This window comes from Erpetoichthys calabaricus, chromosome 1 (genome assembly GCF_900747795.2).
Source record: "Erpetoichthys calabaricus chromosome 1, fErpCal1.3, whole genome shotgun sequence".
NCBI classification, from domain to species: Eukaryota; Metazoa; Chordata; class Cladistia; order Polypteriformes; family Polypteridae; genus Erpetoichthys; species Erpetoichthys calabaricus.
Genome location: NC_041394.2, coordinates 53,156,941 through 53,182,957, shown reverse-complemented (window position 1 = coordinate 53,182,957; position 26,017 = coordinate 53,156,941). Strand labels below are relative to the sequence as shown.

At 40.2% G+C, this 26,017-nt stretch overlaps 1 protein-coding gene across 1 annotated transcript in view; it reads left to right on the top strand.

Moving 5' to 3' along the window:
- The window catches only part of LOC114650083 (phytanoyl-CoA hydroxylase-interacting protein), a 40,267-nt gene extending 36,609 nt beyond the window's left edge, over window positions 1-3,658 (top strand). Inside the window, exon 5 of the mRNA XM_028799526.2 lies at window positions 2,337-3,658. Coding sequence (XP_028655359.1) covers window positions 2,337-2,880 — 544 coding nt within the window. The 3' untranslated portion in view covers window positions 2,881-3,658. The remainder of the gene's footprint in view (window positions 1-2,336) is intronic.
- The last annotated feature ends 22,359 nt before the right edge of the window (window positions 3,659-26,017 follow it).

The window sequence follows — 26,017 nt, the reverse complement described above, 5'->3', positions numbered from 1 at the left end:
CCATCCTTTTTCCTTGCTTTGCCAAGGAAGCAGCCTTTTTATTTAATGCACGGGTTCTCCGTTGTTTCATTGTTTGTTTATTACGATTGTTATAGTTGTCTTTGTATACCACGTTGTCAGTTGAGCACTCCGGTTGGAATATGATCAAGCCGTTTAAGCTTACTGTTGAGAATGCAACATATAGTTGTACAGGAGAAAAATGGCAATCTTTTGTAGGTCTATGAACTTAATTTATGCCTGTATGCGTCAGTCGCTTCATATTCTTTTCGTACCTTATCAATTGTGTAATGTGTTTTTTGAACAGGTTTGATTCATTGAAGTGATCACTCGTGCTGTGTTCAGTCAGTCACTCGCTCGCTTCTTATTGTTTCGCTGCCTTCTCAATTGTGTAATGAATGTTTTCTTCAGCGCGCTTTGTGGCTGTTCCTTGTTTTCAATTCACCTGATTACGTGGGAGGCGTGATGACGCGATACGCAACTCCGCCTCCCACAGCCAGCGAGCTGCAGTTCATTACAGTATATGGACAAAAAAGAGGTTCCAGTTATGACCGTTGTGCTTTGAATTTCTAAATGAAACCTGCCTAACTTTTGTAAGTAAGCTGTAAGGAATGAGCCTGCCAAATTTCAGCCTTCCACCTACACGGGAAGTTGGAGAATTAGTGATGAGTCAGTCAGTCAGTCAGTCAGTGAGGGCTTTGCCTTTTATTAGTATAGATAAGCTGATGTGAATGGAAGCTGCAAAAATGCAAGTGCTTTTATTACAAAAAAAAAAGTGTCCAAAACAGTGCAGTGCTTACAAGTGTTCCAATAAATAAATAGAAAATTCCCAAATGTTTAAAACAAAGACAAAATGAGACTAAAATCCTGCAGCAGACAGTGGGGTCACACCAGCCAAGCACAGTTCCTTCCCAGTCTCTCCCACTCACCCAAGGCTTGCTCAGCAGGAGAGACTTCAGCTGCCATGGTCCTCACACTACCAACCCCAGTCTTGGCTGCCTCCGCCGCCGTGTGCCAGACCGCTCGGGATCGGTTGTCCTCCCATCTTTTTTCTCGCAGTGGTCCCTCGGATCCTTAGGGTGGACTCCTCCATGATCAACCTACTCTTTTACATCATCAGTGGGAGAGATCCTTCCATAAAGTGCTGATCTTTCCCTCCACATGACTGCGCTAACCGCTCTTGCAGCCTTTCCTTCGTTTCTTTTACGTCCCTTTTCACCTCTGTGCCGGCCCGTTCTTATACGGCTCTGTGGGTGCAGCACCTCAATCACGCACCGCAGGATGCCGATGAAGGCTGAATGATGGCGCCCACGGAGACTGACATGGCAAAACTGATTATTTAAAAACTTTTCTTCTGAGCCGCGGACCTGCTATATCACAGTCTCCCTCTATATACTGTATATGATTTACCTTGTCTTGACAGGTAATGATTGTCATCAATGCTCATTTGAACCATTGTTGGGCGGCTGGCTGCTTGACTTCTTTCTGGGGACTCAAACGTTTATTGTATCATTCATGTCAGGAAACACAAAGAGATGCAGATCCATTCATGCATTCAGTGCTTATCCCAGTGGCAGGGTGGTAACAGTGGCGTAGCTTGGGAGGTTTTGCGGAGGGGACGGTTCGCCCCAGGCGGCACATTTTCGGGGGCGGCATTATTGGCCAAAAGGCTCAGTACAATTTGTGTGTAAGCAGCAGGGTTCAGAAAAATATCACTCATGAATGAAAAAAGTTAAATTCTCTGATTTTTATCCAGAAATGCTTCAAAAATAATTTTCAGACTGTGTTTCTGTGACGGCATCAGACACAGTAGTTGAAATTTATGAGGCAATAACAAAAATAAACATAAACATTACAGCAATAATAATTTCTAGGAAGATAAACAGGTAATTTACAATTTACAATTTCGTTTTGTTATCAATCCAAATGCGTTCTTGCTTTTTGCAGAAAACATCCCCACCTATCATTTGTACACTACACTGGTTCTGGTTTTCGCAGCATAATTATATAAATTAGAACACGGCTTATCTGTACGTCTATACTATATTCTTGTCTAGTTGATGCTTATAAATAATTATATATGAACAATTATTGCTGTTTCTCTATATATGACTTAATCTATGCAAAATTTATCTTAATTTTTCTCTATACGTCATTTTAATTTTCTATTTAAATAGGTTAACATAATCAGATATGTTGGAGGGCTGCAAATTGAAGCACGAACACTAGCTACGCCACTGGGAGGAATCAGCCCTGGACAGGTCACCAATCCATCATACAGCACTAAGAATCTTTGCCTTTCATTTTCCTTACTGACTTTCCTGCCTTTTTTCCCCTAGGAGTCAATGTGCCGGAGTAATGCAGCCCTCCCTCAAGGACAACAGTGGCAGTCATGGTTCTCCGATCAGTGGGACCCTGAGAGGCATCTTCTTCAGCTGTAACACTGAATTTGACACTGGCTTGCCCCCTAATGATTCTCCCTATGGACCTGTGAGATTCCAGATCCCTGCTGGATACCTCTTCAATCCTCAAACTCGGTTGTATTTTGCTGATTTTTACTGCATGTACACTGCCTACCATTACGTGGTTCTGGTGCTGGCTCCTGTCAACTCTGAAGGAGATGTCTTCTGCAGAAGCTGTCTGCCAGAACTGGATCCTACCAACAACCCATTCTTGACTTACACCATCCCAGAGACGGATGAGGCAGAGCCGGTTTACAAACACGCGCATGATGTCATTCTTGAGGTGATCTTCACTGAACCAGTGTCCCTTTGTTATGGCACACTGAATGAGATAAGTGGCCATCAGTTGATGAGCCTGTCCACAGCCAATGCCAAAAAGGACCCTAGCTGTAAGACTTGCAACATTAGTGTAGGCCGTTAAGACATGTTGGGTGACCCAAAAGTGCATCTCGAGTGTGTTGTCATGCCCCCATTAGTGTCACTTGCACTGTCATTGTGTTTTTCAGTAGGCTCTCTTTATGAGACTCCACAGTGGCGTCACAAACGTTTATGCTTCTATATGCACAGAAACTCAGAAACAAACAGATTAACTGGTGTGCCCTGACTGGCCCCAATTCCCTTCTTTATGCATGTCCACACTGATAAACTGCCTTCTTAAAAAATCTCTGGAGTCATGGCAGACTTTTTCCAGCCACGGCTACTCCTTTGTTATCTACAAAAGAATACATAGCACATGTATGGGAAAGTGAGTGGTTTACAAGTGGGCAGTAGAGGGCAGCAGAGTGGCGTAATACTGTGAAGAAACTGCAGGGTCAAAAAAAAAAAAAAGTTCAAGAAATCCTCTGAAGAGGCAGATGGACAAATGGAGAACGAGTAAAATGAAATGGTGAAGCACAAATATCACCTTGCTGGCATTTGTAACAAAATGTACATTATTGAGGTTTGATTTGTGATTAGATGTAGAAAAGCTATTTCTTCTGTCTTGCATTAATAAATGGTTGCAATTGAATGCTCTATGAGAGGAACATTTCAGGACTCCAAAGTGTGAAGCACTTTGTGGCTGTCCAGGCTAGCCATGGGAGAGAGGTGTCACTTTTGTCATATATGAATGATGAACAACCAGTAAGCATGTCCTGAGGTGCCCCCACAGAGCTTAGTTAAACCCATCTAGAAATGGAATAAATGGCAAGTGTGCCTGAAATTACCAGTCTGGTCAGAATGTAATGGGTATCTGGTAAAGCTAAATCCTTTATGTCAATGGACTCTGATCCATTGATTATTTTGTTTAAATTAAAGTAACAGCTTTCCTGATCTATCTATCTATCTATCTATCTATCTATCTATCTATCTATCTATCTATCTATCTATCTATCTATCTATCTATCTATCTATCTATCTATCTATCTATCTATCTATCTATCTATCTATCTATCTATCTATCTATCTATCTATCTATCTATCTATCTATCTATCTATCTATCTATCTATCTATCTATCAAGCACAGTCCAGAGTAGAACACCATAGTATGTAACATTCTAGTCTACCTTCCTCAATTTCTAGCTTGGCTGTAGTCTGTGAAGCACACCTTGGGTTTGTGGGCCTGTCTCAAAGTGTTCAATTTCTCTAAAGGCCTAATAATCTCTCAAACCACACAAGTCCTCCTTTAACTCATTTGGCTTTCACACTTGCTTTTTTGCTCCTCAGCTGGGGTGACATATCCATCTGAAGCACCCAGGTTCACATTCTTGGTAGTAAAGTGCTGCCTCTGTCAGAGTCTGACATACTTTGAATTCAAATATATATTTAATTTTGCTTGCACCGTATTTTACAATATATTTGAAATGCCACTCTTTGTTAATGTATAAACTTAACAAAACTGTAGTTCAAAGTGATAAATAAACACCATTTAAGGTAAACAGAAACATAAAAACTGCTAGTAGTTATGAAAAAAATTAGCTGTTGTTATTATATGAGAAGAGGAACGTTGTTAAGCCTTACAAAAGGAAAGACTGACTGAGATACGGGGATGACAGGGAGAGGATATGTTAACCAAAGACAAGGTCAAGAGCAGAGTTCTGTCCTATCAATGGTCACTATCGAAGCTCTAATCCAAGAATCATAGTGAGAAGACAAAAGCAAAGAGTCAGGAACAGGGAATACTATGGAACTTGGAATACACACACTTTCAAAGGTTGTTTTTTACAGATATCCGCAAACTCAGATAATGACATTTCTGATGTGGCACTTTTGATATTGTCATGTAGTGTTGTGTAGTTTACCAGTATTAAAAAAGTAACAAACTACTCATTTTTTTGAAATGGTACTATGCTAGCATTATGTTCAGTACTGGCAGTTAATGGTTGTGTACCAGCACTTCACTAACCCCGACCATAAAACCTCCCGTCCTCCACTCTTTGAAACAATACATGTTTATTAGTGCAAGTGAAACTCCAAGGGGGAAAGCTCAATTAAGAAATTATGGGCCTTGTACAGAACCTGGCAGAACCAGGGGAAAGTGTTGCAGTCGGTTTGCATCTGTTTCCTAGTGAGTGGACTGTGGCAGAGTCAGGTCAGCTTGCAGGTGTGTGTACCAGGGGGATGAAGCAGCTGGGAGCTGAGATGGGGAGGTGTTATCCGTTATTTGCTTCAGTATCATTTTGTTACTGGTACTGAGGTGCAAAAGCTGGTATTGATATGGAAACAAAATTTTAGTATCAATGCAACGCAATCCATCCATCCATTATCCAACCTGCTATATCCTAACTACAGGGTCATGGGGGTCTGCTGGAGCCAATCCCAGCCAACACAGGGCGCAAGGCAGGAAACAAACCCTGGCCAGCCCACCGCAGGGCACACACACATACCCACACACTAAGCATACACTAGGGACAACTAAGGATCACCAATGCACCTAACCTGCATGTCTTTGGACTATGGGAGGAAACCAATGCAAACACAGGGAGAACATGCAAAGTCCGCGCAGGGAGGAGTCGGGAAGCGAACCACTGCACCACCATGCCGCCAATGCAACACTATTGTCACGTCAATGACATTAATTATGTATTATTTGCACTCTGTAGCAACCGACACTTTTTAATGATGGTAGCTCAAAACAGTGATGCCAGCAACAACAAAAATGCTGACAAAACCTTCATTATTTTTATTAATAACTGAAATAATAGTATTAATAATAACAATAATAATAATTAATAAATTAGTGCAAAATGTGATGCTGCACTTAAGAAACCCAAAATGGGACAACTATGAAAAAAAAGAAGCTGAAAAAAGTGTACTGGAATTTTTTAAATAGAATCATAAGAAACATATTTCACCAATATATTAAAAAGTCAAAAAGAATATGAATTCACTTGAAAAAAGCAGTGAAAGCTCAGTGTAGACCAATGGTAACCAGGAAGTCTCAGGAAGCCTTTGTGAGACACATTGAAGGCCTGGTGTCAAGAAGAAGATTTTGCAATCCAAGGTGGGTGTGCGTTTGCCATCTCAGCCCAGCCACTCTTTCCCTTTGTCCCGATGAGGAACGTCCCTTTAACTGTACAACAGTAACATCTCAATGCTAAGTGTCCTGCACCCATCTTCATCCAACTTAGATGTTATCAGATAACAAGGCCATATTGTTGGTCATTGAGGATACTTAACTCCAATTTACCAAGTTAAGAGACAATCCAGATTTTATATGGTGGCTTAGGTCCTTAACCAGAGTTCCTCCAGGATTGGGCTCCATGGAATTCCCAGCTATAGTCAACCAAACCTGGAAATCAGAGTATTAATCAGAACCTGTCTATGAAACCCTTCATGAAGGAGATAATGTGTCTCCAGGGCTCTGGAGCTGTGATGCAGCAGCCCTAACAAGTGTGCATTTGATCAGTAAGTTTTCTTGATCAAATTATGTAGTCAGCAATTTGCGAGTTTAGCCTGGCAGCAACAGGCACTATGCAAATACCCATCTTGATATACTCTTATGCCATGGCAATTTAGATGAATTGAGCATGGACCCAGAGTGACATGTAAGAAGAAAATTAAATTTAAACATGGGATGTACACCAACCATGAATCAAATTCAGATACATCAACTTGAGGCAGCTACTGACACTAGCCACTATCCACGGTACCAGCATGAGAATAGTCATCTCTGTGTAATTGAAACAAGACAGCTGGCATTGCTTATTCAGTGTCACATTACACAGTCAGACAGTGGTGGGCATTCTACTTGCTTCTGTGTACAGCACAGCTCTGGACAAGAGACAAGCTGCTTACACCACTGAGGCAGCTAGTGGGAGCACAGAGGCTCTCATTTTTAAATTGTGCTTTCAGAATCAGTGAGAAGGATATGGTGAGAGAACCATGAGAAGACAGAGCCTGCTATGTGAGCTTCCAGAAATCCTCATCCCATGCAGCCTAGCAGACCATGCTGGTCCACCCCAGAGGTGTGAAGAGACAGATTAGTTTTGCTTTAGAGCTGCAGCCGCAGAAGACAGAGATGATATAATGTGGAGGCAGAGCTGACACGGCAATGCTGTGGCTCGGGCAATGCTGCAGCTTGGTAGAAGCCATTACTCACTTGTGCCTGACTTTTACAGAGTGCTTTCGGCAGGTTTTATTACTCACAGACTTTCTCCTCAGCTGTCGTAACTGTCGAGGTCAACCCATGATGAACATATGCCAAGAGGATCAGCCCTTTCTCAATACAACTGCCACCCCCCTCGCCTGCCTCCACTGCATCCAGGGTCAGCAGTAATCTTAACACTTTAATTCAGACTGAAGTAAATCTCCTTATATCGCTTCAGATTAGAGGCGCTTTTCACAGCTGAGGCGTTGCATCGGGACGCAGTCTTTAAAGAGACCAGTCAGACGTCAGACACAGGTGGCTTGATACTTCTTTCTGATCCTAATCCTCCATACAAAGGGCACAGTCTTCTTGAATTATTCCTCATTTGTAGTAGGACTCAATACACTGAGTGCAGTCAGCCGCCATTTCAGAAAAATATTTAGAGTTTATACAACACTATCAGCGCTGAACAGATGCCAGTAAAATTTACAGGTCTTTAAGGAAATTGCATCTGTCACCATCGTCTATGGGACTGCAGGGCTCAAGTGTCAAGGTTTACAGAGAGTTTTCTCTTCACCATCCCTCCTTGGGTGAGAGGCCATCACTGTGTATCAAGGTCACATTCTCGATCCTTTGAGACCTAAGACATCTTTAATTCCTTTACATTAGACTCACGTTATCTCCTGTTTCTATTACAATAACACTCAATGCTTCTGCTAAACAGCGTTATTGCCTGTTCAGTTGGCAGGAGGTGTTTAGATGACCTTATTCTGAGTATTTCTAGACCTGTGTGATCTTTCACATAGTCACAGACTCATTTCCATTTTACCTGATAGATGACTTACCAAAAACTCCTTATTCCTGGGTTCCTCTACTCTTGAGAAATATCCCCTACTGCTTCATTCCCATTCATCCCTAATTTTCTTTCTTGTGACTCAGAACAGTTTCTTATTCTCTTATTCCCAGTCTCCATTATGCTATGGTCTGTCTGAAAACAGACAGCACCATAAGGGAATTTGTAAAAGAAAAGATCACAGAATGAAGGAGGATTATCATTTTTGATCAGAGTCAAACAAATCAGCAAACAAATCCTTGGGAAATTTCAGTCATAAATCTAAATTTCAAAGCACAAATCAAAACCAAAGTAAACGTTTCAGAACCCAATCTAAAGAAACATGATTTAAATGCAGAGATTTTAACAGAAAGTTTCCAAAAGCTAGGATGAACTGCAGACTTAAATATTTGCTGCGCAATGATGTCATTCAATGTGCTCTCCATGTTATGGTACTCATGAAGACTGTCTGAAAAGAATGGCATCATTGCAAAACTGTAGTGCAAACCGCCAAAAATGAGAACAAAACAGTGGCAAGATGAAATGACCAAAATAATCACAAAATGAAATGTCTGAAGATAAAGGAATATATTTACACAAACAGTGTTAGGGGTAACACATGTGAGATAATAATTTAGAGGTTACAATAGTTAAGTATTTTGGTTTGCACTGCATACAGGCAGTCCTCGGGTTAGGTACGAGATAGGGACTGTAGGTTTGTACTTAAGTTGAATTTGTATGTAAGTTGGAACAGGTACATTACTTTAATAAATGTTATTGTTGACCGACTGTAACCAAGTGCTCTGCCAATGAATGATGGAATTTCACCTCTTTCTGACCTTTTTATTATTTCTACTTTATTTTCAATGGTAATGGTTTTTCTCTTCTTTACTGTATCACCAGCACTTGCATCAGATTTGTGTTTCAGAGACATTCTTGAAGGGTGAAGACAAAAGTTTAAGATGAACTCTTCTGTACAGCACTGTACACGTTATCACAGGAGATTAGGCACCAGTCGTCAACACGTCTGATGTATAGGGTGGTCCAGATCTAATTATGCAATTTTCATTACGCTGTAACTTATTCAGTTTATTACATAGAATATCACACGAAAAATCCTGGACCATCGAGAAGTGTGTGAACTGACGACATGAAGAATCGTCTTCGCGCCAAACTGGAATCGTCCCCGCATAAGTCAAAGTCATTCAGACAATCTGGATCTGCAGAATTAGATCTGGACCACCCTGTACTGACAAGAGACAACTTCCTGCTATGTGCGTAACAGTACAAGCAGGCTTGCTATTGAGAATGAATGGGGGCAACGAGGGGCGGTTCATCACCAGCCCACATCACAGTCACCTCCACTACAGTATGCTGCCTGCAGTGTTCGCCACACCACCGCCCCCATTCAACACACAGCCATCTGAGGCACACTACAATGCTACCCCCCTCCTCCCCGTTCACCCTCAATGGCCTCCATTCAGCCACAACACGGTCACCACTTGCAGCATTACCAGCCACCCACCTAGAACGAACGGGGCAGCCGTGTGTGGTGGGTGGGAAGTGAAACCGCTTGCTGCCGGGAGCCTCCCAACGGACACTACACTGCACGGGCAGCAAAATCGACCCTCTCCAGCCTCCATCCAGCCACCACTTGCAGCGTCCCTGGGCCGAAGATGATGGAGCGGCAGTTACTGAGGCGCATGCGTCGCAGCTGCTGCCCTGTTCATATGTCGTAGGTCGGGTGTCCATAACCTGGGGACTACCTGTATTGAAGTATATAAGCATTTGTGAATGTCATGAAGAGAACAACTGAAATGTTTAAGTAAATAAAAGAGAAGAATGTACGAGGAGAAAGTTGATATAATACACAAAATGTACTGTAGATGCAGATGTCCTGTAAACAACAAGACTGGACAGCAGTCGTGTAAACAGAAATTTCAAGAGTAACAGCTGAACCTAAAAGATATGAGAAGAACAAGAGTGTAATAGTATCACCTTTATTTGAATAAGTTATTTGGGTTTAAGCCAACAAACCAGTCAGAGTAAATGAATGCATTAATTCAGCACTATTATGTAAAATTCAGTTGTTAATAAAATGGACTCCTGTCCTAATTTCTTTGACCATTTTGCAACAGACTACTGTGATGAATGACCCTCTTAAGTATTTGCTGTTGAGTAAATAAAGGATGTAATGGACAAGTTTCCTCCTGCCTGGATCCTGACTCAAAGAGGTCTTAGTTTGAGGACAAGATTTCTTTCTTTAATATATTTGCAAATTAATTTCTTCCACGCACATTAAAACTAACATGCATTACATAGTCTGATGACTTTTTAAAGTAAGGTACCTTAATACTTTCTTTCTTAAAGTAAAAAATGCCTGCATTAAAAAAAGCAAACAGATATGCACCACTGCCTTACTATGGGAGATTATTCCCACCACTCCAAAAAAAAAGTATTGCCTTTTTCACAACGACTTTGTAAGCTGCTGTTGGAGTAACGTTGTGCACATGCACACTATGGATTTCTGATGACAGCCGAGGAAGAAGTTAAGCATGTGCGTAGTATGAAGTCAAGTAAAAAAAAATGAACTAAAGTTATAGGCATATATTTAATCCTGCATGTGGTGAGGAGTACATTTAATCTGCACAGTTTAGGGTCACTGGGAGCCAGTGATGATCACAGCAGCTCTTTAACAGCCAAGAGACTCGATTGAAGTGCTGCTTTTTATAGCAGGCTTCTCCAGGTATTCATGCCCCCTCAAATAGGTCTCAGCAAACTGAAGAACTTGTCCTTCTTAGGTCGGACCAAGGGGTATCTAAAAGTGTTTATGAAGCACAAGAACATTATCACATTTGACTGTGTTTCTAGTCAGTATCATCAAATTTCACTTATGGGCTTAGGATTTAACAACAAATGCTTTCCAATGAAATAAGCAGTTTTTCCTGCAAAAGAATAAAAAGTAACACAAAAGTAAAATGTAGCTGCGTTTTCCAGAAATTATCAAAGTTCAGCAGCTCTAGTTTGCAAAATAGCTTGACACGTTGAAATGATTTCCCAGACAAAATATATTTGTTTAAAAACTTTAGTAAAAATTCAACGTAAAATAGTTCACACGAAAATAGAGAAAAAAATTCATGTAACAAAGAAAAGAATGTAACGATGCAGGTTCGCTCCATGCACCCATCCGACTGCTGGGAGCTCTTGAACCCAACACCGACGGTATTGTCACCGAGATGAGCTGAAAAATGAGGACAATTCTCCAATGAAGCCAGGGGATAGTGCAAAAGTGCCAAAGTGCTTTTATTACACAAAAATCAAAAGGGTCCAAACAAAAAGTGCAGTGCATCACAGTTTCAATAAATAATCCATAAAAACAGTGCAAAGTGGGGATAAAAACAATAAATAAATCCTTTAAAATCCGAGGTTAAACATGCAGTCTCACTCTTCACGATCTTAGCACACCTCCTTCTCTCATTCTCCCCAGCTCACCCATAACTCGCGTAGCTGGCGGAGACCCAACAGCAACGAGCTCCTTTCGACTGACCTCCATCTTGGCTGCATTAAGGACATTACAGCCAGACCGCCTGAGGTCAGCTCTCCTCCCTTCTTCCTTCGCGCTCATGTAGTCTCTTCTTAGATCCCTCGGGAGGACACCTGCCTTGCTCGCCACACTCCACCTGGATGTTCAGTGCAGCGAACTAGCCCCTAGAGCGTCACAACTAAACGCTTCTTCACGGGGCCCCAGCTCGTTCTGCTTCCTCCTTTCAGGTGGCAAGATCCTCCTGTTAAGACTGCTCTTTCCCATCCTTTAACCTCCTTTATCTTCCTCTTTTCCTTGATCCATCTCGATTTTGTGATCCATCCCCCCTTTCCTGGTGCCAACCCATATATATATACATACACCTGTGCCTCCGTGGGCGCAGCGCCTTAATCACGCGCTACAGGAAGCCAATAAAGCAATTGAGAACGATCGCACTCACATGTGCAGGTGTGACTCGCTCCAACTACCTCATTAACTCCCCACGGTCGTGCAATCGCGCCCAGGGAGAGCAATACAGCTATACGGATTTAAAACCTGGCCCTTATTTTTTGAAGCCACGGACCCACTATACCATAAAGAAAGTTCTGTTTAAAGCTCTTTAATCTTGTTTTATTTCTTTAAGTTTGCTTATACAGTTGAACCATTTCTAAATATTCAGAAAACTGTATGCCTATCCCATTTTCATGCTGTAAATGGGTCTTTCTGTCCCTGTAAGCACTGGGATCTATTCTAAAAAACAGCTGATTCAACACACTGTATGTTAGTTATAGCAAAAAAGTTCTATTACATATTAACTTTCAGGGCGTAAAAGGCTATACCATTGTCTATGACTACAGTATGAAAGAAAATTATATTCTGATCAAATTAAGAAAACACTAGTATGAGTTTAACTTTGAGCATTAAGTTTCTGAGATTGGCTCTTACATAAAGCAATGCTTGCAACACATAACAAATGATATAATGATAATTGTAAAATGAAGCACAGACAAGATACAGAGCATCCGGAAAGTATTCACAGCACATCACTTTTTCCACATTTTGTTATGTTACAGCCTTATTCCAAAATGGATTCAATTCATTTTTTTCCTCAGAATTCTACACACAACACCCCATAATGACAACGTGAAAAAAGTTTACTTGGGATTTTTGCAAATTTATTAAAAATAAAAAAATTGAGAAAGCACATGTACATAAGTATTCACAGCCTTTGCCATGAAGCTCAAAATTGAGCTTAGGTGCATCCTGTTTCCCCTGATCATCCATGAGATGTTTCTGCAGCTTAATTGGAGTCCACCTGTGGTAAATTCAGTTGATTGGACATGATTGGGAAAGGCACACACCTGTCTATATAAGGTCCCACAGTTGACAATCCATGTCAGAGCACAAACCAAGCATGAAGTCAAAGGAATTGTCTGTAGACCTCCGAGACAGGATTGTCTCGAGGCACAAATCTGGGGAAGGTTACAGAAAAATTTCTGCTGCTTTGAAGGTCCCAATGAGCACAGAGGCCTCCATCATCCGTAAGTGGAAGAAGTTCGAAACCACCAGGACTCTTCCTAGAGCTGGCCGGACATCTAAACTGAGTGAACAGGGGAGAAGGGCCTTAGTCAGGAAGGTGACCAAGAACCCGATAGTCACTCTGTCAGAGCTCCAGAGGTCCTCTGTGGAGACAGCAGAACCTTCCAGAAGGACAACCATCTCTGCAGCAATCCACCAATCAGGCCTGTATGGTAGAGTGGCCAGACGGAAGCCACTCCTTAGTAAAAGGCACATGGCAGCCCGCCTGGAGTTTGCCAAAAGGCACCCGAAGAACTCTCAGACCATGAGAAAGAAAATTCTCTGGTCTGATGAGACAAAGATTGAAGTCTTTGGTGTGAATGCCAGGCGTCACGTTTGGAGGAAACCTGGCACCGCTCATCACCAGGCCAATACCATCCCTACAGTGAAGCATGGTGGTGGCAGCATCATGCTGCGGGGATGTTTTTCAGCAGCAGGGACTGGGAGACTAGTCAGGATAAAGGGAAAGATGACTGCAGCAATGTACAGAGACATCCTGGATGAAAACCTGCTCCAGAGCGCTCTTGACCTCAGACTGGGGCAACAGTTCATCTTTCAGCAGGACAACGACCCTAAGCACACAGCCAAGATATCAAAGGAGTGGCTTCAGGACAACTCTGTGAATGTCCTTGAGTGGCCCAGCCAGAGCCCAGACTTGAATCCGATTGAACATCTCTGGAGAGATCTTAAAATGGCTGTGCACCGACGCTTCCCATCCAACCTGATGGAGCTTGAGAGGTGCTGCAAAGAGGAATGGGTGAAACTGGCTAAGGATAGGTGTGCCAAGTTTGTGGCATCATATTCAAAAAGACTTGAGGCTGTAATTGCTGCCAAAGGTGCATCGACAAAGTATTGAGCAAAGGCTGTGAATACTTATGTACATGTGATTTCTTAGTTTTTTTTTATTTTTAATAAATTTGCGAACACCTCAAGTAAACTTTTTTCATATTGTCATTATGGGGTGTTGTGTGTAGAATTCTGAGGATAAAAATGAATTTAATCCATTTTGGAATAAGGCTGTAACATAACAAAATATGGAAAAAGTGATGTGCTGTGAATACTTTCCTGATGCACTGCATAAAGGTTTGGGGCACCCTCAGGTAAACTCCATATAATTGTAAACAAAATAATAAACATGACTGTCACATGTGTATTGTACATCTCTTCAGACACGAGTCTATGACTAGACTGAGGCAAGTTGGAGTTGGAGCCAGTTAAGATGTGGGCAAGGTGGAAGAGGTGGACTCAGGTGACCGGAAACCAGAAGTGATATCACTCACCGGTTATCAGGTCTGCAGAAGAAAGGAGAGGGGATGCATTAGGTAACAGTACCAACTTGAGGTACGTGAGGCAGAATTACCATTAGATAAGCCCTGAAGTTGACTCCTAAGCGCACGTGTGTGAAACTATGTAACATATTCTGTTACTTATTTTGTAAATAATGAATAATGTCGCTAAGCTACTTTTAAAAGTAACATTCCCTAACACTGTACACAAATTGATATGTGTGTTGAAAACAAGAGAGATAAATATTAATAATCACATCATCCTTAACTGATGTATCTGCTCCTCTTTAAAGAATGGTTGGACAGAGCAAGTCTAAGCAGACCTCGAAAAGGTTTTGCTTGAGGGCTGATTGAAAGAGAAGTTGTAGGTATAGTCAAGAATCAAACGCAAAACCCTAAATAAGTCAATATATAATTCAATATTATTGGTTAGTAGTCAAAATTATTTTATTATGTTATATAGTTATTGCTGTTTTTTTTTTTTTTTTTGGAAGAACCAAAATGCACATTTATAATTAAAGTGCACCTTCAAATTTTACAGTAGTGGTGGGATGATGTCACATGTCAGTGGCCATGACAACAAAGCACAAAATGTTTTTTCTCATTGAAAAATATTTGAAAAAATCATGCCATGATATCAACTTGGAAAATAATGATAAAAAATAGTAGAAACTCAAAATTCAATGTTAATAAATCAGAACATTTATTAAGAAGATTCAAAACAAAATGCTAATGATTCTCCACAGCATCCTCCACTTCTTAGTATCCCCTATCTGATTTATTCCTAGTCCTCCCCAACTCCCCATAGGGTACTGCCAAAGTGGAGAAACCAAAAGTCAAATAGGCTTCAAGGACTAGGAGATAAACCCAAAAAAAGAAAACAGAGTAGAAGACTGAAAAAAATCAGAGCTCAATATGTTAACCGTAAGCCAAAGTCAAAACTTCACATGAAAGTCTAACTCACTAAAAAGATATTTATAGTATAATGGCACAAAGTATGCCTGTCAATCCTAATATACAGAGGCTACTGAAAGTGTGCCACCATCTTAAAAGGAGACGACCTGATGATGTCATGTGTCAGAACTTGTGCCCATCACATGGTAGTGTGCTTCCCCTTGCAATGGCACCTTTGTACGTACTTGGACTCTGGGCATTTGGAGTCAGATCCAAGCAGCCAGAGTGACAGAACTGAAAGACACAGACCAAAATTATGGAAAAAGTATCAAATGTTTGTTAAAAGTGTGCCAAATCACAATCTTGTGCCAAGCAAAATATTGCCAAAAAACGATCTTGTACACTGAGTAAATCAAAAATAAGAGGCAAATAATAACGATGATAAAAGATGACAATAACCACTTCATTTCCCCTTCATCTCCTCCTTTGAAGACTACTAAGGGCAAGACAAATCAGTCATGTACAATGAAAATAACAGATGACAACAACATCTAGCTCACCATGATGATTAGTCCACTACACAAAATTACCACTCAGGATTAGCAGATGAGATGAATTCCTCCATCACCTCCAACACCTTTCAACCACAGCTTCTACCTTCACTTTAACAGCAGTTTGGAGGATTTCACCTTGGGCACTACAAGACCTTCTCCTCATAATAATGAACTTGCAATAGACTGCCTGGGTACAACACACAGATCGACTCCACAGGTAATCATATGAAAAGTCTCCTCATTCTATCTACTGTAGCACCATTAAATATTCTAGCGGGGTTTCTTCAGTCAATATAGGTTGAATACCACTCTCATTCCCACCTATAGACTTGCACACTGGTATGCATGTGATGCTGCATACAATCACCTCCCACATTATGGTGCAATAAACCCATACACGCATGCCAACACATGAAACAAACCTTTTCACTTTTTCTGAACGTTGCTCAGGTAACTCTCTCCTGAACATTCTCCCCAGGATCTTTCACTTTCTCGCACAGATCATTTCTAGCTAACACCTAACCTGATGCTATACAACCGCAGGTCACCAAGCAATGCTGAAATGTTGGCAACCTTCACCCATGGTGATTCCCCGTGCAGCCTCCTTTAACAGCACCCATGCTGTCCCACTACCTACTTTCACATGCCACACTTCTTCTGTCGAGGTAAGTTCATAACCCATTAAATCATTAAACAAAGTAGGAAAATTTTTAGATTAATTTAAAGTTTTGCATTTTTCTGGTTTTTACTAATTCTTTGGCATGGCCTACAACAGGTAGCAGTAGAGCACAGTCATTAACAAAAAATGGCAGTTTCTGTGCTTGCAAAGAACAAATGAAATGGTGGCATAATAATGTTATAAAAATTACATTTGGTTTGATTTAATAAAATAGGTGTGTTTGGAAGTGTATCTTCCATGTCCTATTTTTTTGTCTTGACCTCAACAGATGCAGGAGCCAAAAGTACAGCATGGGAAGCCAGTGAATGATGAGCTTCTCCAACACAAGTGCTGGTGTCTCATTCCACATCTGTCATACCCACACTTTGGAGAAGAAGATCCCACCAACTGAGTAATTTGATCCAAAGTCAACAAAGCAGATGACATCACCTTGTAAATACATTATTGCAATCGACTTATGAGCGACATCCCCACTTGTCAATCAGGAAAACATGTTGATGATGGAAAATTCTAATACTTTCACCACTTTTTAAAAAATTCATTTTCAGTTTCAGACATTTTCTTAAACACAACTATTGCCATAGCCCTCTTTCAAAAACCGGAATTCATGGAGGACATTGAGAGAGCACCCAGTAGACGACTGAGCTTTATTGTACTTCTCACCTTTACAATAAATCTGGGATTTGACCTCCTAAGCTGCTTGTCTGGTGTTTCATGCAGACCTCTGATGTCAGCGTTTTCATTCAGTCTTCTCACCATGTCACCTGTCTGGTTTCATCTGGTGATGATGTTTTTAAAGGTCATGGGGAGCTCTGATCTACCCTGCACAGTAGTCTAATCAGCATTTACTTGATTTTTATTTCTCTTTGAAATGTAGAGTGTCAAGGTTTATGCCAGCGTTTCTCAACCTTTAAGTATTTGCGACCCAAGTTTTCATAACAGTTTTAATCGCGCCCCCCCTAACGTTTTTTTGAAAGGAGCCCACTAATACCAATTTGTTCTTTTTTAATTAATGATACTGTATATCATAGATGCATATTTTATTATACCTACTTAACTTTTATCGACATTTATCTAACTCTATATTTATTTTTCTAGTATCAGAATGTAGTTTAAGTTAATTTGTTTTGTTTCAATAGATGTATTTTTCATATTTTCGATTCTTGTTTTCTTTTTTTCACATCTTTGCGCCCCCCCTAAGGCATCTGTCCATCATTCATTCATTCATTCATTCATTCATTCATTCACCTGAACCCAGTTATCCATTCCGTGGTTTCTCATACCATCCATTTAAATCAGTACAGTATGTACTGTATGCTTAAATGTGTATGTAGTTAGTGAGTCAGTGTAAGTGCTCTGGGCTTGTGTACAGCGTTCTATGTGAATACACCGAATTAAGACTGAGAAACAGAGTGACACATCACACTTCTCTGAAGGGAACATTCAAGCTTTATGTTAACTTTAACAACTTCTGTTTTCCCAGGGTCTGGGAACACCCGCTCTACAGCTGACTATCATGTCTCCTGACAATGCATGGACTGACTAGACAGTTACCAAACAGGCCTTGCAGGGTGTGACTTCATTATTGTCAAAGTGTAGAATGGAATAGTGAGGGTCATCCAAAGTGATGGCAATTTCAAGAAAAGAATAGGAAAGCTCTTTGGACTTGAATTTTATTTTTATTAAAATATCTAATGAATTGCAAGCTCCACAACCCATCAAAGTGACAGGGTATGCAATAATTAAAAAATAATAAAAACCAATAGTGTGGAGTGTGACTGAGCCTCAAACCCCACCTCTTTCAAGAGAATCAGAATGAGCCAAGAAAATGAGCGAAAATGCTAAATAGACTTCAGTCTAGACTTCAACTTATAGAAGCTAAAGACATTTATCTGTGGGTTAGGAGCAATTAATATGGGGCAAGACTGGAGAGGAGCCGTCTAAACATTAGAGGGTCCAGCAGAGGAGGTAAGACGGCGTCTGCTCCTTGGCCTATAGGAAGCGCTCTTTTACACCATTCGAAAAGGTATTACAGACTGTCAGACCTGGCTTTTTGTACAGTGGTGATTGGCATGTGCTCAGAGTGGATTTGCTTCCATTTGTCAAAGCTGAGAAACAATAGGTTCCTATGCACCCCTTTGATACGCTTCATGCCCTACTATTCCCACCGCCCCACCTGATCCTCACTAACCTCTATACGTGCACACTGGAGCACATGTGGACTAGCTGTGTCGCTGTCTGGTGTGGCAATTTCCCTTTGGTAGACAACTAGACCCTGCCACTAGTGGTTAAAATGGCCAACCTCATCTCTGGAACCAAGAAACTATCTGCAAAGGAAATTTAAGATGAGATACCAAAACATTTCCATCTCCTTAGACCACACACCAAAGCAGCAAACTGTTTACCTCGCTGCCATCCACCAAGCAATATTGTAGACTCTGATGTCATACCAGTGTATATAAAGAGACAAAAAACATCCGTACAGATCTGTGACTAGCAAGTAGCGAAACAAATTGTGCGAAATTGAAATGACAGCAAAATTCTATGTTTTGCTTTGCAAAAAAAAAAAAAAAGTTAATTTGTGTATCAGTTCCAGCAAAATTCATGTCACTGACACAAGATGAAATGCATTTAGTTTTTGTCTGGAAGCGTTAATTCTGCATGGGTCTGCTAGTCATTTTGTATTTAAATAAAAATCTCCAGTAACAAAAAAAAAAAGATCACTGGACTTCTGTCATATCACATGTATACGTTTTGTTGAGCCACCAGAGAGCTCTGGTAGTACAATCCCAACTCTGTCTATTACAATGACAGTCATAGCGATCGCAATCCTAAAGATGCTACGGAGACAGAAAAGAAACCCGAAACTCCACATCATTTGGAGGTTGCATGTCTTCAATCACTTATACAGGAATCAAGGAACAGGAAAGGGCAGTATAGGCTAAAGGCATCCTGCCACGTTTGGTGTGGGGGTGTGGTGAGGAAAACACAGTAATGTGCAGAGTGGGTCATTCTGGTGTTTCATCATGTCGAAAATATGCGGCATGTCACATTTTTAAAAATTCAGACGTGAGTGTCAGTAGGCTTTGCGCCCTAGGGACCAAGTTACCTGAACTACTCTGTAACATTTCAGTAGTTATTTACTGCTCTGATGCTGATTTTTCTGATCATAAAATAGGTCATTACAATAGCAATTGTTGAGAAGAATTCATAATTAATTGCAGAATTACGGTATTTGAGGATTCATCGTTCTAGAGTGCCTCTTTCTCTTGCACGATTTGGCTCAAAAACTAATCAGCACATCGTCGTCTCATAACAGGCTTAAGTTTCGAGATCAGTATTTTTCTGTCCAGACAGACAGACACAAACACAAACAGACACTCACCCATCACCGAGATATTGATGTTTTCCGTATCAGGGGACCCTAAAACGTCGAGATCTGTCAAAAACTGGAAATCTAAATTTTTGATGAATCTAAAGCTTTCACTCTTCCCCCATAGATGATAGGTTATGGTGGCGAAGGGGGCAATGTAAAAAGTGCACCGTTGTTTTCCACTGTCATTTGAATGAGAGGAATAAACTTAATGGATTCGATAGTTGGTGACAGATTTCATGAATTACGCAGCTGCAGAGAAGAACACAGCTAAACACAGTAATGTGAAGGAGGCTTTAGTGAGCAATATTTATTGTTTTCCAAACAAAGACTGAAAAGAGTTCCCTCTTCCTAAAGAGTAGGGCTGGTATGACTCCTTCACATTCACCATCATCTTTTGATCTGTGACTTGGGGCTCTGCTACATCACAAAACGATTTTCCACTATGGAGCCTCAAGGAGTTGAAGCCAATGCTACCAGGAATCAACACTGAGCAGCTTGGCACTATGTTGCTGGGCACACTCACCCACCCACACACCATAATGAGGCAGTGTGCAGGGTATTCAACTAACCTCCTTGGGATGCCAGAAGAAACAGGAATATGCAGGGATAACCCAAGTAAATGTGAAAAAAAAATGGCTGAACTTTACTGAGCAAGCCAGCCAGAAGACAAAGGCCAAGTAAGCGACCATGTAATCTATCAAATTCAATATGTGACTATGGTCTGTCAATTCAGTAAGCTTTATGCTTATTTAAACATTTTTTCATGTACAGCATACTGTTTATTTTATTTACACATTATCCAACATGTGAGCATAGGGAGCGTTTTACAAGTTCTGAATAGGTAAGTCCCACGGACAAGGTCACACCAGTGGCATAGCTAGAGTTTGTGCCGCTTGGGGCGGGGTGGTGCTTCAATTTGCCGCCCTCCAACATATCTGAACATGTTAACCTATTTAAATCAGAAATTAAAATGACATATAGAGAAAAATTAGGATAAATTGTGCATAGATTTATTCATATATAGAGAAACCAATAATTTTTCACATATATTATTATATCACATATAAGTATTATAACTAGACAAGAATATAGTATAGACACACTGATAAGCCGTGTTCTAATTATTAGTTTAATATAATTACGCTGCGAAAACCAGAACCAGTGTAGTGTACAACTGACAGGTGGGGAGGTTTTCTGTGCAGAGCAAGAACGCATTTGGATTGATAACGAAACAAAATTATAAATTGTAAATTAGTTGTTTATCTTCCTAGAAATTATTATCGGTTTCTGTTTATTTTTGTTATTGCCTCATAAATTTCAACTGCTGTGTCTGATGCCGTCACAGAAGGACAGTCTGAAAATTATTTTTGAAGCATTTGTGGAAACAAATCAGAGAATTTTACTTTTTTCATTCATGTGTGATATTTTTCCAAACCCTACTGCTTACAAACAAATTGTACTGAGCCTTTTGGTCAATAATGCCGCCCCCAAAAATGTGCCATCCGGGGTGGACCACTCCCTCCGCCCGCCCCTAGCTTCGCCACTAGGTCACAGATTTCTTAAACCTCCTTGCCTCTACAGTGGAGGAAGATGTCACCAAAGCATTGTGTCACTTCCACCCATCTCCTGGAAGCTTTGTCCCTCCTATTCTGGCTGGTATTTAAGGAAAGTCTCCACTAGAAAATATCACTTATTGACACGCCAGCTTTGACAGTTGACACTTCAGTCACCAAAGTACTTTTAGTATTGGCTAAACAGCCTTTGTTATGGTACAGACTGATGGTCCATGAGACTTGCAGTATGTTTATTTACAAAGTACATTTTGATTTAATGCTCATTGCATTAAATGGAGTTACCATGCAGGTCTCTAACCCCTTCTCTGTGCTCTGTTTATTTTGTTACAACATTGTGCTATCAATACCACAAATATTATATTACATTGGTTGCTTCTTCTTTTTAGATGTTACATACTGTATCATAAAGTCTTTCTGTTTTAACTATTATGTTGTATCGGTCTGTAAAAAAGTATTTTTGTGCTCTGCCAGCAGAAACAATGAGAAAGTGCTTTGTAGGGATTTCTAAAAAAGATGGTTAAAGCTCCTAGTTTAAACACTGATCAGTTTATTGTGCCAAAACAACATCGCCTTAAAGTTATATAAATAGTTACCACAGCCTTTTAAGGCATTTAAGAACTTCGTGACCGCTGACCAGCTCAAGCTTGGCACTCTTGAAATGCAGTCCTCTGTAACCTTATTTTCACCATCAAACATCTGTACACTCTGAGGCCCCGGCGACACTAATTCATTTTCATTTAAAAACGCTTACATTTATCTACGTTTTCACCTTTCGTCAAATTTAACCTGTTATTTTCGTCCCCTGAAAATAAAGACTTTCAAAAACGCTCTCCAGAGCCAAATACTTCTAAAAACGTTGGTGTGGGTGAGTGGAAACGCGACTTTCCGAGAATTATAGGCTAATCGCGCTCTGATTGGTTTGTGTTTATTTCGTGACCCTTCCCTGATTGGATCCTGCTCATTACAATGGCTCATTCCCTGACTAGTCACCCATCACGGAAGAAAAAAAAAAATTGAAAATAGTAGGCATAAAGAGTTACAGTTCTTTCTATGGTGCTTGTTGAGCTGTTTACTTGTATGCATCTAAATTTTGTAAAGTTTGAAGGTTGCATAAATGTGTAAAACGCACATTACTAACCGGTTTAGTTAATTTAACATCACGGTTGTGCAATAAATGGTGTGGCCGACGGCATTACAGTTGTAGTGAAAAAGAAAAATAATAATAATAATAATGCATTTTATTTATATAGCGCCTTTCCCATGCTCAAGGCACTTCACAGAGTTTAAGAGAGAATGGCAAGGTATACAGTATATAGTAGCATTGCACTAAACCAGATAAATAAATTAAAAAGATTAAGATAGCAAATTCAGAGAAAAAGCCTAAAAGACAACATAATTCAGCGTTTCTCAGCCTTTCTGACCCGAGTTTTCATAACAGTTTTAATCGCGCCCTCCTAACGTGTTTTTGAAAGGAGCCCACTAATACCAATTTGTTCTTTTTTAATTAATGATATATCATAGATGCATATTTTATTATACCTACTTAACTTTTATCGACATTTATCTAAGTCGATATTTATTTTTCTAGTATCAGAATGTAGTTTACGTTCATTTGTTTTGGTTTCAATAGATGTATTTTTCATAGTTTCGATTCTTGTTTTCTTTTTTTCACATCTTCATGCCCCCCTTTTTGTTACTTCGTGCCCCCCGCCCCACAGTTTGAGAACCACTGAAACTGATGGCATAGCACACACACACAGATTACATGAGCATCTTGACATAGAGGTAAACTGAGAGAGGGGTAATAAAGTCAAGTAGAATTAAAAGCCTTCCTGAACAGATGAGTTTTGGGTTGTTTTTTAAAAGAATTCATGGAATCAGCTGACCTGATTAATTTCGGTAGGTCATTCCAGAGTCTGGGCGCTAAAATTAAGAGCCCCAAGAAAATCAGAGTGTAAATAACTCAGTTGACAGCCTCTAATCAACGTTTATTACTTCAATTTCATCTGTGCAGTAAGGAGGAGAGCAATCTGCAGCAAAATGAATAACACGTCGCTTAACTTGGCAGGCGCCAATTGCAGGCATCAACTCAGCGTGCCAGGGATAGCACAGTCCTGAGGTGAGGCTCGTCGCTGCCGCACCTTGAGATACTCCTATGTATTTGAACAGGAAATTCGCCAAATCAGCAAATTTTGACTATAAAAATAATAAAAACTACTGGAATCATACAGAAAACAAATTTATGGCACAGACCATTGGACACATTTATTTTATGTTATCATTAGTTTTTTTTTACTTTGACAGGTGAGGCAGAGCTGCCTCTCCTGACAGCAAATCCCTGATGGATTGTATACTGAATGATTATCTAACACCAGTTTAGTGTAAAATGATTTGTGTTGTGAATTTTTTGATTTGGTGTTATAGGGGTGTGCAGGGTCTAGGGCTGACCAATCCCACGCAGGGCCGGTTACGTCAAACGCTGTTACCTGTACTGTATATGTGGACTGTATAAACTTGCGCGCGAATTTAATAAAAATAATGTTAACATACACTGGATTTTCTCATTACAATATTCAGCTAAAGCTTTGCAAGATAAATACGCGGACTTTATCAAAATATAAAGATAAAATCTATTTAAAAAGTGCAATTCATGATTCATGACAATATCAGGACAGTGCGAAATGTCATGCAGTGTCATATGGAAATTAGCAGGGCCTCTTCTAGAAAAGGACCCAAATTGCAAGTATAATCTGAGTCTCGATATGTAGGATTTCATAGTCATAACTCACATTGATGTCATGTCAGCCGGTTATCATTAGTGATTCATGTTTTTGTGCATTAATATTCAGACTATGGAATGATTTCAAAGACGCACATGTACGGAATTTGACCTTGAAGTGGGATTTTAAAAGGGTTCCTCTTAGAAGCATTTCAAATATATATATATATATATATATATATATATATTGTGGGCTTTTAACCCTTGAAAAAACAATGCTAGAACCAAGAAAAAGGTTTGGGGACCATCCTCGTTTATTGCCCTAAGACAATATATGAAAAAAAGAGATCAAAGTCTTTTAAATTACAAGAACATTTGACAGTCTGAACTTTGTGAAAATGGTGGATTTATACAAAAAGGATTATGGGAACAGGAAATGGTTGGCGTTAGGAACAGGAACCGGAAGTAACATTATCGAGGTGAGCCGGAAGTGATGTGATCTGGATGAGCCGGAAGTGTCATTGAAAATGGCCGGAAGTGACATTGTTGCGGCCATTTTTATACCCGGAAGTTGAGGCAATTATTTTTCTTCTGGCTTTCTGTGGAAAGAAGAGATCCAGGTAAGTACCACGTGACCAACTCATATCTCGTGATAGTTTACTCACCTTTAGGCTCTTTGACTGCCTCCTAATCACACGTGTGTGACAATATATATATACTGTATATATTGGACAATATAACTTGACAAATCTGCTCGAACAGGACACGTGGACCTCAAAAGTGGACCCCCTTAGGTGCGGGGCTTGGGGTGGTCACCCCACTTGCCACCCCCAAACTCCAATCCTGAGTGTTGTTATTTTCACATCTTTGTAGCTCTGAGGCAGTACCATTAGCAGAATGACCTTATCATAGTGCATTTCCCACCTGTGAACTTGGTCTATTCAAGGAGCTAATGGACACATTAACCTTCGTGCCACCATAAATATAGATTTGCAATTTCAGGTGCCACAATCTGCTGGCACCCTGTCTGGGGCTGTTTCCTGCTTTCTGCCCACTTCTTTTGGGAGAGGCTCCAGTCCATCAGGACCATGAGTTGGATCAAGCAGGTTTGAGAATGATCACAATATTTTAGATTTGCAACACAGCAGTATTAAATAAAAAAATTAAAGAAATTAAATAATTTAATGTACATTATACATTTGGAAATAAACAAAAATGTTAACAACAAATTAATTAGTAATATATTTAAAGTAACAAGATGTTAACAGAAAAATCACAATTTTTTCAATGTTGCAGTAAAACCCTTGTTAACGATATAAATATGCTTGTCGAGGACTTTAATAAATGGGCCAACATTATTATTTTATAAGAAGTTTTGCTGTCAGGTAAAGAATACATAAGTTTCAAGGTAAGGTAGTTCTACTCATTAATTATGCCACCAGAGGGTGGTGGCTTGTTGAAAGCTGATGAGTACATACAAGTAAGTATTTCACGGTAAACCACACACATGACAATTATGACCCTAAACACAATGGCAGTTGAGATTTTTTATTACTGTACATTACCTCTCATTTGGTGGAGACACTTAAATGCATTAGAAACCTGTCCAGTAGATGGCAGCTGTGAGCTACATTTTTGCACACATGCTCTGGCCAGGCTTCTGTGGAGATGCCCCAGTGGAGCTGGAGGAGGGCTGCTGACCCCAGAAGTTTCCCAGGTCTAGTTAGGAGTTTTTGTGCGATAGGCTATGGGTAAGTACACTAGGACCACCATAAGCTAGTCAGGGTAACAACCTGTTTTTTTCATTCTTAATATTTTGTTATTTTTTACTCCTTATTTTAAGCTTCACCAGTTTGCTTTATTTATGTGTAATACAGCTGCCATTTTTTATCCTTTTCATCTGCTTGGGTCTTTTGGGACTCATGAGTGCTTCCTAAAAGCTACTTTATGTAGAAAGTTGCCTGCAAATTTGTCC